Source organism: Manis javanica, chromosome 3 (genome assembly GCF_040802235.1).
Source record: "Manis javanica isolate MJ-LG chromosome 3, MJ_LKY, whole genome shotgun sequence".
Lineage (NCBI taxonomy): Eukaryota > Metazoa > Chordata > Mammalia > Pholidota > Manidae > Manis > Manis javanica.
In genome coordinates, this window is record NC_133158.1 from 59423914 (window position 1) to 59440659 (window position 16746).

At 37.5% G+C, this 16746-nt stretch overlaps 1 protein-coding gene across 3 annotated transcripts in view; it reads right to left on the reverse strand.

Moving 5' to 3' along the window:
- The window catches only part of CD86 (CD86 molecule), a 53739-nt gene extending 42445 nt beyond the window's left edge, over positions 1–11294 (reverse strand). For all 3 annotated transcript variants that reach the window (XM_037013187.2, XM_037013185.2, XM_073231557.1), the window contains exon 1: positions 11151–11294. In XM_037013187.2, coding sequence (XP_036869082.1) covers positions 11151–11164 — 14 coding nt within the window. In that variant the 5' untranslated portion in view covers positions 11165–11294. The remainder of the gene's footprint in view (positions 1–11150) is intronic.
- Between the last annotated feature and the right edge of the window lie 5452 nt (positions 11295–16746).

Below are 16746 nucleotides of genomic sequence, written 5' to 3' on the forward strand. Positions count from 1 at the left end.
TGAATTTAACTTCTGTTCCGCTTTTATCAGTCGACCCATGTCACTTAGCCTCTACTCACACTTCAACCGTTTGCTATTCCCTGACCCTCCCAGATCCTTTCAGGACTTGTGTCCTCTTTGCCTTTGCACAAGCTGTTCCTTCTGTCTGAGGTGCCCTTCCTGACTTCCCTTTCTGCAAAACTCTGCTCTTCCTTTGAGATCCAGATCACTCTGCAGTTCACATTTGAAAGCTTTTCTGCCTGCCTTCCCTCCTCTTTTTATCATATCTGTATCATCCTCCCTCTCAGATTCCATTGTTGATTCTTCCTTTATCACAGTTTCTTCATTGTGTTAAAATTTCACTTTTCATATGGCTCTTGTGTCCTGAGTTCTGTAAGTACAGGGAACCTGTTACAGTCCCCTTTGTATTCCTGGTACTTAGCACAGTAACAGGTCCAGTAAATGTTATTAAACTTAATAGCTGTTAAGTAATTGCTTATAAGCTAGGTATTCTGCTAAGTACCTTAAATGCATCACTTTGTTTAATCTAGATAGTAAACATACAAAATTTTATAGATGAGGAAACTGAGTTTCAGAGAGGGTAGGCCACTTGCTCAGGGACACACAGCTGATGACCTCAACATTTTAGTAGAATATAGAATTGAACCTATTTTAATTTCTAGCACATAATGCTACATAACTATCATAAGAATGTCAGATAGCTGTCAGTGTACTTTTTCAGTGTGGTTTGGCACTTTTTGAGTAAGTCTACTCTGCCTCTTACTAATTATGTGACCTTGAATAAGTAACTAAACCTGTTAAACCTCAATTTCCTCATTTTTTCCCCCAGTGGGTAAAGTAATAGCTAATTCACATGGTCCCTGTAAGGATTCAGGGACGACACCTCTGTGAAGTTCCCAGCCTGTCCCTGCTTGTCCGGCGCTTCCTACCTCCCGAGCCATGCACTTCACACTCCTCCATTTCCTCAGTTAATCTTTACCTTTTGGAAATTGGAAACTATTAAACTGTACAACAGATGAAGAAACTGAGGCATCGAGAAGTGAGTAAAGTGTCCCAAATTCCTTTAATTTAGAGGAAATGTTTTTCCGAAGGTCCCCCAGACATCAATTGACCCCTCAGATCAATAGCCCTTTGTAAAGGGATCACTCTGCCTAATTGTGTGAAAATACAACTAGAGGCATTAAAGAGACTGAATTTGGATTTGTTTTCCTTTTTTCTGACCCTTTCCCCAGCAACCATGAACACTTAACAAACCAGAGAATTCTCTTGGAACTAGAATGTTGGGTGAGCCAAGACACAGTAACTTTTCTACTCCCTGCTGTCTAAATTCTCCATGGCCCTCAAATTTCTACCTTCTCCATTAAGGCCTTAATCAAATTCCCCTCTCCCCTCAATTCACTTCCTGCCAACCCTCAAGCAAAGATCTTGGGGCCATTTCCAACGCAGTCAGAAGGGCGGAAGGTAAACGGCCCCTGCCTGAGGATCTGGCGTCCTTAGGGAAATGTCTTGCTGGGCCCACACTTCCAAACACACTTGGCTTCCATATTCCAGCTCTCACCTGCCTTGTTCCTTTTGGTTATTCTCTCCCATCTGCTGATGCCTCACTTTCTAGACGAAGGCTTGTAGAGTCAAGTGGCTTCAGGGTCTTGGCAGGTCATGTAAATGAGCAAAACAAGCCACGTGGGAAAGAAGAGCTTATACCCAATAAGAAGTGAAGCAGCCTCTGCCAGATTCACCAGTCATTACCTTATGGGAATGTGGGCCCAGTGTTACTAGGTATGCGGATTTCCCAGAGGAGCTGGAAATCCAAATTTAGGTGAAATCTCCAGATTTTTTACTAATTATATGTATTTTAAAAATTTTAAGGACTACTGTCTGTCTGTATGCCAGTTTTGGTCTCCCAGCCTTTAGTTGTCAATCTTTGCCACAGACCACTGGCTCCCCAGCTCTTACCTTCATCATGGTTGCTGAGCTTATTGTGCACCCAGACCCAACATAGCTCTCTCCGAGTTTCAATACTTCATCTGTAAATCTTGCTTGCTGCTAAGAGTCATTTCTTCCTCCCCAGATCTCCCATAATCTGAGGTATCCTTGTTTAAAGCTTTGGTCTAGAATCAGACTGGGGTCTGGAATCCTGGCTCTATTACCAGTTATGAGACCTGGGCAAGTTATTTGACATCTCTAGGACTCCATGTTCACTTGTGGAAAATGGGGGATAATAATAGTACCCACCTCCTGGAGTTGTGAGGATTAATGATGGTATAACACAGCACCCCACAGGGCCTGTTTTATGGTGAGAAATGTTAGCTATGGAGAAACCTCTTCTCTCAGTAGCTTCTACATGGGATCTCTATTTGATTCATATTCATTTTCTCAACATCCAATAAAACTTTATTGAATACATTAATAAAAAAACATCCCAGCCTCCTCCTTTCTAGCCCTGATCCATTATAACCTGGAATATAATACACTCCTAAACCACTCCATCCACAATGATCTTATTCTCCTCTGAACCTCTGTTGTACTTAAAGGTCAGAGGTAAAAACTGGTGACTTGGGCCAAACTAGACATTGAGTTATTATGTAAAAATCAGGAGGTGTCACCTATAAGGTTTCTGACCTCTTTTTAAAAAGTAGACTAGGTTGTACTCGATTATACTCCCACACACATAACAACAGAATGGAAGATGGGGCTTGTCTACTGGTGTAATGCAGCTTCCACTGTTCAGACGTCATGACGGTTTAATAAACCACAGGCCTGCATCACTCACTTCTGTTATCTGGAGGTCTCCATGGGCATTTTAAGTTTGCCATCCTGACTTACAGCCTGTACTGCACCACTAGATTATTTTTCAACTTTTTAACTTGATTTCATCCTGCTTAGCAGAGCAATGTAAATTGACTGTAGATTTAGCAATAACCCTCAAAGAAAAAAATCCCGCCAGTCTTGAGGTAACAACTGTGACTATTTTGACATATTTGCTTGCCGTCTTATTTCTATGCATTCTTTTCTTTATAATTTCATAGCCTTGTGTTTTCTTCTATCATTAAAAAGTCATCATCAACTTCATTTTTAATTTAGTTAACCTTCACCTACTATGAAAAATTTAGGTCGGTTCTTATTTTTCATTGTGTTAAATAACACTGTAATAAACATTTCCGTGCACCAATTTGTTTTGAGGTTTCTTATTATTTAAGTATCTAGATCCCTAATGGTGAAATAACATATTTGAAGACCAGAAGGCTAAAAAGGGAGTCTCGCATACAACTTCATGAAGACACCCACATGATGCCAATTATAGGACAGAATTTTATTGTAATGTTTTTGGCATCCTCCCTTATGTAACGTATATTTTAGGCTTTATTGCTTGTCTTTCACTTCACTCACTTGCACTGAGCCTGCGCTTTTTGTATCTATAATTAGGAGGACTACTACAGCCATTTCTGGGTTACAGATAAGAATCCATTTGCTAGAACTGAATCATGAAAGGTAGAACTAATGACATTTAAGACTTCGTAAACTATGGGAAATAATAGATTCTAAAAAAGAATGTGAAGCCTAAAATATTTTTTTCCACAAGATTTCACATCTATTATAAATTCTTATAAACCTCATGGCATTGATTCCATACCAGTAGCTACATTTTACAGATGAAGGCCCTGAAGTTCAGGTTGCTGGATAGCTTCCCCAAGATGATACTGCTAGTAAGTACAGAACTGCTTACTACTTATTATTTGACACCAGCCCAACTGACTCAAAACTCTGTGTGCTTACTCAAGATGCAATACTGCCTACAGATAAATGGAAAACAGCTGCTTGTGTGCTCCTGTGCAACCTCTCACACTTCACTGTTGTTAAAAAAAAAATTACGTTTGGTATATTTACCACTAAACTGGACTCCTTATGAATATAAATCATATTTGTTCATTTGGTGCATTTTTAATGTGTAGCACAGTGCCTGGTACAAAGGTGCTGAATCAACTGAAAAATTACTAGGAACACAGAGAAACAGGCAGTGGCCAGAATGGGTGTTCGCTTGTGTAAGCATTTTTTTTTCTTTTTTTTTTTTGAGCAGCGAGAAGACTTTATTTAAGGCAAAGTACACACTCCAAGAAAGGGGAGTGTGGGCAACCTCGGCGAGGAGGTGTGTGTTGTGTAAGCATTTTAAAGACTCTTTATACAGTTGACAAATTGCTTTCCAGAAAGGTATAGCCATTCATAATCCCATAACCAATAACATATGAAAGTACCATTCTTCATGTACATTTGTTAGCATTATTATTCTCAATCCTTAACATAATAAAACTTGTTAATTTGATCAATTGAAATATCTCACTGGAGTTTGCATTGGCATTTCTGTAATATTTAGTGAAGATGAGCATTTTGGGGTTTCTTTAAAAAGTTACTGTTTAAACTATTTTGAAATTAGTTAGAATTGAAATGAAGTTGAAAGAAATGTATAGGGAGGTCCTTTGTACCCATCATCCAGTTTCCCCCAATGGTAATGTCTTGCATAACTGCAGTACAATGTCAAAACTGGGACCTTGACATTGGTATAATCCACAGAGCTTATTTACATTTCACCAGTTTTATGTGGACTCATCTGTGTGTGTTTCTATGCAAAGATTCATGCAATTATTGAGACACAGAACTGTTCTATGACCACAAGGTTCCCTTGCGCTATCCCTTGGTAGCTGCCTACCTCCTCCTTTCTCCAACAGCCTTAACAGTGGCAGCCTCCAGTCTGCTCTCTTGTCTCTATGATTTTGTTCTATCAAGAATGTCATATAAATGGAATCATAAGTGGGAAACATTCTGAGATTGGCATTTGCAGTTAGCATGATTCCCTGGAGATTCATCCATGTTTTTGTGTGTATCAATAGTTATTTTCTTTTATTGATGTGTAGTATTCCATGGTATATATGTCCTACAGTTTCCACTCACCCACTGAAGGACATTTTTCCCCCCAAGTTTTTGACTATTGTGAATAAAGTTAGTATGAATAATCATGTACAGGTTTTTGTGTGAACATAAGTTTTCATTTCTCTGGGATCAGTGCCCAAGAATGCAGTTGCTGGGCCATAAATAAGAGTCTGTTTAGTTTAATAAGAAACTGCCAAACTGTTTTCCAGAGTGACTATACCATTGTACATTCCCAACAGCAATGTATGAGTGATCTAGTTTCTCGGCATCCTGCTGGCATTTGGTATTACTAGTATTTTTTATGTTAGCCATTCTGATAGGTGTGTAGTGTTATCTCACTGAGATTTTAATTTTCATTCCCATAATGGCTAATGATGTTGAGCATCTTTTCATGTGCCTGCTTGTCATCTAAATATCTTCTCTGGGGAAATATCTTTCTATATCTTTTGCCCATTCTCTAATTGAATAATTTGTTTGTTTACTGTTTAACCTGATAAATGAAAATAACTCATTGGTGTTTGAAATGTCATTTCAGTAGCTAGTGAGAAAGAACAGTTTTTGTCGTCTATATTTATCTTTCAAAAATCACTTAATTATTAACTTTATTGGACTGCTTTTGTCATGTCATAATTGTTGGTTTCTATTCTCAATTAGACTATAAAAATTACATTTCCTTGGGGTATCATGATTGGTGCACATGGTGTGTGTGGGGTCACGGGGAAGACAGTGTAGCTCAGAGAAGACAAATAGGGGCTCTATGGCATCTTACTACACTGATGGGCAGTGACTGCAATGGGGTATGGGGGGAACTCGATAATGGAGGTGAATGTAATAACCACATTGTTTTTCTTGTGAAACCTTCATAAGAGTGTATATCAATGATACCTTAAAAATAAATAAATAAATACATGTTCCCAAGTGAAAAATAAAATTAATTTCCTCTTTATTCTCCACAGTGGCTTAAAATTATCAGGTTCTTGTTAAAGATTTATTGTTTAGTTGGTTGAAAATAGTTGTAAGATGGGGATGATGATCTAGGTTTATCTTTTGGTTATTTATTTATCTAAGACTTTACTCCATGGTTAGTTTCTGGTTGGTATAGATTAATTGGTTTTCTTAATAAAATGTTCATTCTTTTTAATTTTAATGAAATCTTATAGTATAGTCAAATCTGATTAATTTATCCCCAATAATATAGAACTCTGACATTTGGATTGTTTGGCCAATAATATCCCTGATATTATAAAAAATAAAACTTAAATACATGTTGACTTCAAAGCTTTCTAAGAAAATGCTTTAATACTTCTCTATTCCAATTCTAACATATTTTTTGTTTCTGCTTATTGACGTAAATTCTAAGTGACCCCAGAATTCCACTTGGACTTGTTTTCTTTACATCACAAGATTCACCACAGGCTTCATCTCTGAAAAGCCTCAAAGAACACTTCCTTATGTCTTAACAAATGGAATCTGTGTCAGTACCAAAACCCTAACATGTAAAATGACAGCTGCAAAAATCCTTTCTTCCTGAAATCCTTCCCGAATCAGTTAGGGGTGGACAAAGAAGTTTAGCTATTAAAGCAGAGGAGGAAAGACTCCAGGTCTGGCTGGCTCGACCCTACGTTGTTTCCACATGGCTCCTCACAGACAGCCTTGGCGAGTTTGACCCAGAGAAGAGGTCCCCTTTCACCACCAAATATTTTGCAGAATGCCCTATCTGCTGTCTCCATGTTCTCAGCTCTGTGGGATTTACTCCCTTTACTCAACTGGGAGTGCGCTGCAAAGGTCACTGCAGCCTTTGGACTGACATTTTCAGACATTCTCCTACTTCACCTTTCTTCGGAATTCGACACTGTGCCTATGCCCTGCTCTGTAAATGTTTTTCTCCTTTTAGTTTAGGTGACCTAATCCTTTTTGGTTCCCCACCACCACCTCTCTGATGACTTACTCACAGCTTCTTTCTCTGGCCATATGTGCACAAGGTAGTATGCACCCTCACCAAGTGTATGAGGCTAGGGCTGTAGCAACAAAGTACCACAAAGTGGCTTAAACAACAGACATTTATTCTCTCACAGTTCTGGAAGGCTTAAGTCCAAACTGAAGATGTCAGCAGGCTGTGAGAGAAGGGTCAAGGATCTGCTCTAGGCCTCTCTCCTTGGTTTGACTTGAGAAACATGTCTTCTCCATGTTCCTTCACATCATCTCTCTATGCATGTTTCTGTGTCCACATTTCCTCTTCCTTACAAGTACACCAGTCATCTTGGGAAAGCGCCCACCCTAGTGACCTCATTTTAACTTGCTTTTCTCTGTAAAGATTCTACCTCCAAATACTAGGGGATAAGACTTCAACATATAAATTTGGGCGGATACAATTCAACCCTTAACACTTAGTCCCTGGAGTCACGTCTTCTGTCGTATTTCATGTGCTCAGTGCAGAAGTCTAGTAACCACATCTTGTCTCTCCACAGACAACATCCTCTTCTTCGTCGTCTCTCTCTCCTCCCTTGGTTGCTGTGGTGTCACCCTTCTCCCGCTTGGCTCCAATGTTTCTAGTCCCTCCTTGGTGGCTACTGTGGATTCTTCATCCTTACCACTCTCCTTAAATGTCAAAGTTGTCCAGGTTCCATCCTTGGCTTCTTTTCACTCCACCATCCCTGCTCCCTAGTGATCTTACTAGAGATTTCCAGCTGTCACCAGAACTTATGCTGAAGACTTAATGTTTACTTCAGCCCATACCTCTTTCTTGAGATTTGCACTTGTATATCTACTTGTCTACTTGGACATCACCACCCAGCTTTTCCACAGGATCTCAAATTCAATATGTCAAAAAATGAATTCACCTTCTATCCTCTCTTTCTCCCTGGCCCAAACCCAGTCTACTTCCTATATTCCCCATTTTGTGAAAGTTGCCACTGTGTACTTAGATCTTTCCTTGCAAGCTCTGTATCTGTCCGAAACCAAATCCTATCAATTCTAGTACTTAAACATTTCCTAAATACACTCTCTCCTCTCTGATCCCATCATAACCACCCTGGCTTCATGTCCTCAACACCTCTGCTTGGATTATTCCAATAGTGTCCCAAATGATCTCTTTGTCACCCCAAATCATTTCTGCATTCTGCTCTCAGAGGAATTTTTTAAGTAAATTTTATCATATCTTTGTTGCTGATTCTTTAAATTTAGGCTGTGACTTCAGGATAATCACAACTGGACGCCTGGGCTCCAAGGGCTCCTTTACAGGTCCCTCCCAGTTTCTGTATTCTTTATACCTTTGAGGCATCTTCTCTCAGCTATACTTGCAATTCCCCCAGGCACCTCATTTGTCTATTTTCTCACCCAGGCCTTGAGCCTCCCAACTACACTGAACCCCTATGGAGCTCCCAGCTGACAGTGTGTAAAAGCCTCAGCAGGGTCCCTGAGTCACTTCTCATCTGCGGCACAAGCTCTTTGCCCCTGGCCTCATCCACGCGCCTAGTTTGGCCCTCAGCTCCCTTAGCTTCACCCTCCTTCACAGCATTTGGTTTCCTGTCGTGCTTAGAGTCACTCGCTGGAAGTGGCTGGCCTTGTCCTTGAGCTCTGCTCATTTCAGGTCAGCTCCCTTGGGATGCCCAGACCAGGGTTGTTCTGCTAGTCTCGAGGCTGCTACATAGTTCTGGGGAAAAAGTATTCCTGAATTCTAGTCCTAACATTGCCATCGAGTAGTTATGTAGTCCTAGACAAATCACTTCCCCTCTATTTCTTAATCTTAACAGTAATGGTAATAAAAACAACTAATAACAATAATCACTGAGTACTTATCAGAGCAAAGTTCTAAGCTCTTTAGATGGATTATCTCATTAAAATCTCACTACCACCTTACGTCATATCACAATTATCCCCATTACACAGATAAGAAATGAAGGATCACAACTATTAACACAACTTGTCCAAGGAAACACAGCTAGAAAGTGGGAGAAGCTGGGATTAAGACCCCAGTCCTCTGGTTCCAAAGCATAGTTGCTGAACCCCCGTACTGTTCTTCCTCCCACTATGCAGTTCACTCTAGAGCTATGCCATCACATCCATAAAATAAGGAAACGAGTGTTCTGAACTCTTCCACGTAGAACATTCTATGGAAACGAGCCTATTAGGGTCCTGTGAGTTATGAGTAGAATGAGTATATTTTGAAGAAGGCTCGAGAGACAAAAAGGTTAAACACAAAGGGCCAAAGCCCTAAAAATGGAATTCCACTAATGATGAGCAATCACATCCGCTAAACAGATGTCTGCTTTTCTGAGGGAAGCCAGCTATTGGTTTCTTTTTCTTAAATACCTAGCTTTATTTCTTTGCCCGCATATGTTTCCAAGTTCAAAAGCACAAAGTAGAGGATAAAAATCATTTGTGTGTGTATAGGTATCATATAGATATGTAGTAGCACTGTGCATTCTGCTTTTTTGCCTTAAGCTAAGCATGTTAATGATTTTTCTACAATAAAGTTTCTAATGACTGTCTGGTATTCCATTATGAACCAATTATCTATTATTAGACATTTAAGTTCTTTCTAAGATTTCCCCTATTAGAAACAATGGCAAGAAAAATATCTATATCACTAAAACTTGACAATCATATACTATATGTCCTTACAACAAACCCCTAAATGTTGAACTGGTTGGTTAAATGGCATCTACATTTTAAGGGCTTTTGATATGTATCACCAGATTATTGTCCAGAAAGGTTATATTATTACCATCAGTAGATAATAAGGATATAGATATTCTGCCATCTTTGGAAACATGCAGGATTCTTGCTTGCTTTAAAAAAAAAGATTTGCCACTTTGATAAAAGAAAAGTGATATTTTCCTATTTTAATATGCATGTGTTTTATTTCTGATGAGACTAAATATTATTTACTGGCCATTTAAATTTTAAAATTTCCTGCTTGTGATCAGTTTTCAGGGTGCATGAACCAAGGAAAATTTCAATAAGAACAATATACAATATACATTGTGGTTCTGTAGACATCTGTAGACAGGGTTAGCATAGTTTAATGGTAGCACCCCTAGGGCTCCACAAAAATTATAAATTCTGAAGTTTTTTTCATACATGTGTAACATTTCAAAATTCCACTGGAAGGGAAAAGAATCTTTACTTGGAAATTAATCTAATCTTCTGAAATAAAAGCAGCAAAGCTGTTTCCCATTGAGCACTGGCTAATGGGTATTACTGAGATTTTGAAAGAATAGTGATGAATAATGACGGACCCCTAGCTGCCACCATCCAAGAGAAGGGTGGGTGTGACTTCTTTCAGTAAATCACCACCCTGGGGCCTGCCACACAAGGAGAGACCTTGCGGTGCAGAGCAAAGGGGCAAGAAAGATTTTAGTTCTTTCTAGTCCTTATGAGCACGGTGACCTCAACAAGTTATTTAACCTCTTCAAGGCACAGTTATCTCATCTACAAAAAAGAAATATGGTATTATCTGTCCGAGAACCATGGCGAAGATTAAAATTCAGTGAGATAACACTCATAAGGTACACAGCATATCGTGTGTGTGTAATACCCGGGAACTAATTGAATTACTCTGCCCCTTTCCACTACCTCACTCTGCTCAGAATCTCCCATGGCCTGTTTGTGGGTGACTCATTTTCTGGGTTCTGCATTTTCTTATACCTTTTCTTCCTTTTCCTTTTCCTTGGCTTCTGTCCTTCTACCTTCTCATCTCATTCCCCATCCCTAGGCCAAACTGACCTGGAATACACAAAATTTACTCCCTATTATTTGTAATACTTATAGAGACATTTAACATTTTTCTGACTCTTAAAATCAACAACCACAACATTTAAATATAGAAAAATTAATTTAAAAAATAAAAATTCATCACTTAAAAAAAACAACAGCCAGTACATTTTTTGGCACCTCAAATAATTCTCACCTTTGTATGGCAGTCAAATGTCTTTGGTATAAATTTTTTTCAAAACTTCGCTATTCAGGAGCAATGGAATCAATCTAGAGTAGATGCTTCAAGAAGGGGAAAATGGCTTCCAGACTTTAGTTAACCTTTCACAGCAACAACCACTCTTTCTCCCAGGTAATTCTGCATTTGGCTTCTGCATAAATATGCCTTTAATACATATAAGCATTCTTGGGCAGAAAGGACAGAAAACAGACCACCATCCTCAACTTCAGACTGCCACTGAGGTCACTTAACGCATAACTGCCTTCCGAGAATAATAAGAACGATCACTCACCATCTGAAATCCATCTTGGCTGCTTTTGCTGTTGGGCTAATGTCTTGGGATGACCCTGCTTGTCTGTCTGTGATTTTCCACGCTACAGTGAAAGGAGGAGCAACACTTCTACGTCTGTGAGAGCCTTCCTCGTCAATGACTGCATATCCTGTAACTTTCTTTAATAAAGGCTGTTCCTCTTTTTTTTCTACAGATTTTGCCAACACTTGTGGAAGAAATTTAACCCTTTCCTTCCACTTGAATGTGTTGGCCTAGGTCTAAATATATTTTTAAAAACTAATTTAGTGACTTGAGTTCCAGACATGACATCAAGAGGAGGCTGACTAAAAATTCCCCTCTTGAAATTCCCGTGAAAAACCTAGGAAATAATATAATTAAAAAGAGCAGAAAATCTTTGCATCTATGAAAGAACGTTCTACAGATTTTGGTAAGATGGTAAAAAGTGTGATTTGTTATGGATGTAGATTGGGAGTGGTCTTCCCCTGTGATTTCCACTACCAAAATGATGGAGGATTTCACTGACCTCTGGGGACGTGGGGATGTCCTCCTGTGAGAGCTGTATGACCAAGAAGAGCAAATGAAAACTACTGCTTTTATTACTTCATTCCTTCTATAACCAAAGGTTAAATTGGTCAGAGAAGGTTCTTGAAATAGAAGCTTGAGAAAAATAAGGACTAAAATTTAGAGCTGTACTTAGAGAGGAACAAAATTTATCAAGCAGAAACTATTATAAGAATTAAAGAAAATTCTGCACATGATTAAGGAGGGTACTATTAAGGAACTCACAGGGTTCCAACTGTCAAAAAAAATTGTAAGAAATGGATTTTAATCTGGATAAATCACTGTGAGCATTTTAAATTCCAAAGACAACGAAAACTAAAATCAAATGAAAATGTAGGATGACTGCAGAGAAAGATAAACCAACTTGGCTTCTTACTCAACCCTAAATGTCAGAAAACCACAGGACAATATGTATAGAGTTTTGAGGTAGCATTCTCTGCCCCAATAAAATGCCAATTAGGTGTGAAGTCAATAGAACTATACTACCAAGCAGACAGAAAAACCAAGAACAACAAAAATACCATCACCGAGATAACATTCCTAAATAAATTACTTAAAGAGATGCTCCAGAATAGTAAAAAATGAATTAAAATTTATTTTAAAAGCCTAAGAATGAAGAAGCTATGATTGAAAAACATGGTGAGCTTGAAAGCCAGTTAAACACATAGAAATAAGGCTAAACAATTGTAAATCAGTTTAGAATACCAAAAGTTTAAGAATTACTAGAAATAAATTACCTACATTATTTTTAATGATGTTTGAAAATAACAGGTGATAGAAAGGATTCTGGGGCCGTTGCAGAGTAGGAAACACTAGGAATCTGTCTTCCCACCTAGACAATTGCACTGGCAGAATCTGTCTGATGTGACCTTTTTGGAACTCTGGAGTTTCAGTTTCAGGGGAAGGCTTGGACTATAAACTGTGGTAATTTCAGTCAATTTGAGCCCTTAGCACAGTTAGCAGCTACCCATCCTCCACTCCCTGCTTCACTGCAGGAAGTTGTGCACATGTTCCTGGAGATACTTGCAGGAGTCAGGGTGGGCCAAAAAATATCTTGTCCTCCAAGTATCTGGAAACTATGCTCTGATCCCTGATTGCTTCTTCTGATACATAAGTGCAGACAAAGAGATGGGCAGCCATTTTTGTTGCACCTGATCCCACCTTTATAAGCAGCCCCGCCCAAGCAGAAGTGACTTGTGGGGGATTTAAAAGAGCTGGTGTGCTCCTTTTCGCTTCATTTTTTCTTTTTCCTTTTTTATGGAGCCAGACATTAAAGACAAGGATATTCATTGCATATATGGTGAAATTTAGAAAGTGACCATGCATGCCCAGGGAAAGGAACAGTCTCAGAAAAGACCTGAGAAGACCTTAAGTTTATATCTCAGTCTGGTCCTTGGCACAGAGATAGCCTACAACAATCAAATAAAAAAATTAGAAAACACTAGAGAAGGTGGATAACCTGATTTTCAAAGTTACTACATTATTAGATTGAAATATCCATTTTACAACAAAACATCACAAGGTATACAAATAAATGGGAAAGTATAGCCCATTGAAAGGAAAAAAATAAACCAACAGAAACTCTCATAAAGACTTGATGGCATATCTACTAGAAAAGATCTTAAAACATCTGTACTAAAGGTGCTCAAGGAATTGAAGATGTGGAAGAAGTCAATAAAATAATGTATGAACAAAATGGAAATTTCAGTAAAGAGATAGAAAACCTAAAAAGAAACCCAAAAGAAATTCTAGAGATGAAAAATATAATAACCGAAATGAAAAATACAATAGAGGGAACCAAAGGAAAATTTGAGCAGGCAGATGAAAAAAATCAGTGAACTTTAAAATGTGACAAAGGAAATTATTGTGTCTGAGGAACAGAAAGGAAAAAAAGATTGAAGAAAAATGGTCAGAGACTATGGATACCATGAGACATCATCATATCCACCAACATTCTCATAGTGGGAATCCCATAAGGAGGAGAGAGAGAGAGAGAGAGAGAGAGAGAGAGAGAGAGAGAGAGAGAGAGAGAGAGAGAGAGAGAAAGAAAGAAAGGGGCAAAGAGAAAACTTTACAAATTTGGTGAAAGACTTGCATGTGAACATTCAAGAAGCTCAATAAACTCCAAGTAAGACAAAGCCAAGCAGACTCAAACTGAGACATGTAATGAAACTTCTGAGAACTAAAGACAGAGAATCTTGAAAGCAGCAGGAGAGAAGTGACTTGCCATATACCAAGGATCACTTGTAATAAATTACAGTATTTCTCATCAGTAACTTTGGAGGCTAGACGGCCACAGAAGTAATTAAAGACCTCTCAGGCAAACAAACAAAATCATAGGACCTGATGGATTCACAGATGAGTTCTACCAAACATTTAAGAGGAATTAATGTCACTCCTCCTCAAACTCTTTAAAAAAATTAAGAAACAATTCCAAACTCATTTTGTGAGGCCAGCCTTACCTTCATTGCAAATCCAGTTAAGGACACTGCAAGACATGACAATTACAGGCTGGTATTCCTGATGAACATAGATGGAAAAATCCTTAACAAAATGTTAGCAAACCAAATTCAGCAGCACATTAAATAGGTCATACACCATGATCACATGGAATTTATTCCTGGGGTGCAAGGATAATTCAATAAACAGGATGAATGATAACTTATCACATTAACAGAATGAAGGATAAATACAGGTCATCTAAATAGATGCAGTAAAAGCATCTGACAAAATTTGGCATCCTTTCTTGATTAAAAAAATAGAATTCTAGACAAATTAGTATACAAGAAATGTACCATAACATAATAAAGACCGTATACGACAAGCCCATAGCTAACATACTCAGCAGTGAAAAGCTGAATGCTTTTCCTCTAAGATCAGGAAGACAAAGATGCCCACTCTCACCAAATCTTAAAATTGGTGTGTAATTATAAAAGACCCCAAACAGCCAAAGTAATTTTGAGAAAGAAACAAAGATGGAGGTATCACACTTCCTGATTTCAAATTATACTACAAAACTATAGTAATCCAAACAGGATGTTTCTGGTACAGAAATGAATAAACAGATCAGTGGAATAGAATAGAGAACATAGAAATAAACCCACACATATATGGTCAACAAATATTTGACAAGGGCACCAAGAATACACAGTGTGGAAATGATAGTCTCTTCATGATGATGAAGAAATGATGTTGGGAAAACTGGATCTCCACATAGAAAAAATGAAATCAGATCCTTATGACACACACAAAAATTAACTTGCAATGGATTAAACACTTGAATGTAAGACCTGAAACTGTAATACTCCTTAAAAAAAAGATGTGTATTAAGTTCCTTAACATTGGTCATGGCAGTGGTTTTTGAATATGACACCAAAAACACAGGCAACAAAAGCAAAAATAAACAAGTGGGACCATATCCAACTAAAGAGTTTCTGTGCAACAAAGCAAACAATCAACAAAATGAAAAGGCAATCTATGGAATAAGAGAGAATATTTGCAAACCATATATTTTATAAAAAGTTGCTATCCAAAATATATAAGGAACTTATATAACCCAATAGCAAAAAAAAAAAAACACAAAACACCTGATTAAAAAATGGACAAAGGACCTGGAGAGATATTTTTTCAAAGAAGACATAGAAATGGCCAACAAGTAAATGAAAGGGTGCTCAGCATCACTAATCATCACAGAAATGCAAATCAAAACCACAATGAGATAAAGCCTCATACCTGTCAGAATGGCTGTTATATAGAAAAAAAGACAAAAAATAACAAGTGTTCAAAATGATGTGGAGAAAAGGGAATTCTTAGTCACTGTTGTTGGAAATGCAAATTAATACGGCCATTATAAAAAAGAGTATGGAGGTGCCTCAAAAAATTAAAAATAAAACTGAAGTGATCCAGCAATCTCACTTCTGGAGATACAAAGGAAATGAAATCAGTATCTCTAAGAGATAACTGCACTCTGTTTATTGTAGCACTCTTTTTATAATTGCACTCTGTTTATTCATAATAGACAAAATATGGAAATGACCTAAATGTCCATAATTAATGAGTGAATTAAATGACATTAAACACATTGAAGAAAATGAGATATAAAAATACATAAAATGAAATATTTTTCAGCCATAAAAAAAGCAGGAAATCCTGCCATTGGTGACAACATAGAAGACATTATGTTTAGTCAAATAAATCAGACACAGAAGGTAAATGCTGTATGATTTCACTTATATGTGGAATCTAAAAACTTCAAACTCCTAGAACCAGAGAGTAGAACACTGGTTGCCAAGGACTGGAGGATAGGAGAAATTCAGAGATACTGGTCAAAGGGTATAAATTTTCAGTTATAAGATGAGTAAATTCTGGGTATGTAATGTACAGCATGGTAATTACAGTTAATACTGTGAACAGTTGAAATATACTAAGAGAGTATATGTTAAAAGTGTTCTCATCATCATGAAAGAAAGTAACTGTGAGGTGGTGAATGTGTTAATTAACTTGAATGTGCTAATCATTTCACAATGTATATGTATATTAAATCATCATGTTGTACACATTTAAAAAATCACTTTTTACAATCTAAATACATACAATTTTTGTTGACAATTTTACCTCAATAAACCTTGGGAAATGTTTTAATTTAAAGGAAATTACAAGAACAATTACATTTACAATAGCATCAAAAATAATTAAGTACTTGGAAATTAATTTAACAAAGGTGAAAGATTTGTACAAGGAGAACTACAAAATATTCCTTAAAGAGATTAAAGAAGAAATAAATAAATGGAAATATATCCCGTATTCATGGATTGGAAGGTTTAGTATTAAGATATCAATACCATCCAAAGTGATCTGCCTATTAATTGTAATCCACAAAAATCTCAATGACATTTTTTTACAGAAATAAAAAAAAATCTTAAAATTCATATGGAGTCTTGAAATAGCCCAAACAATCTTGAAAAAGAACAACAACGAAGTACTTATACTTCCTCATTTTAAAACTTACTACAAAGCTATAGTAATCAGAGCTGTT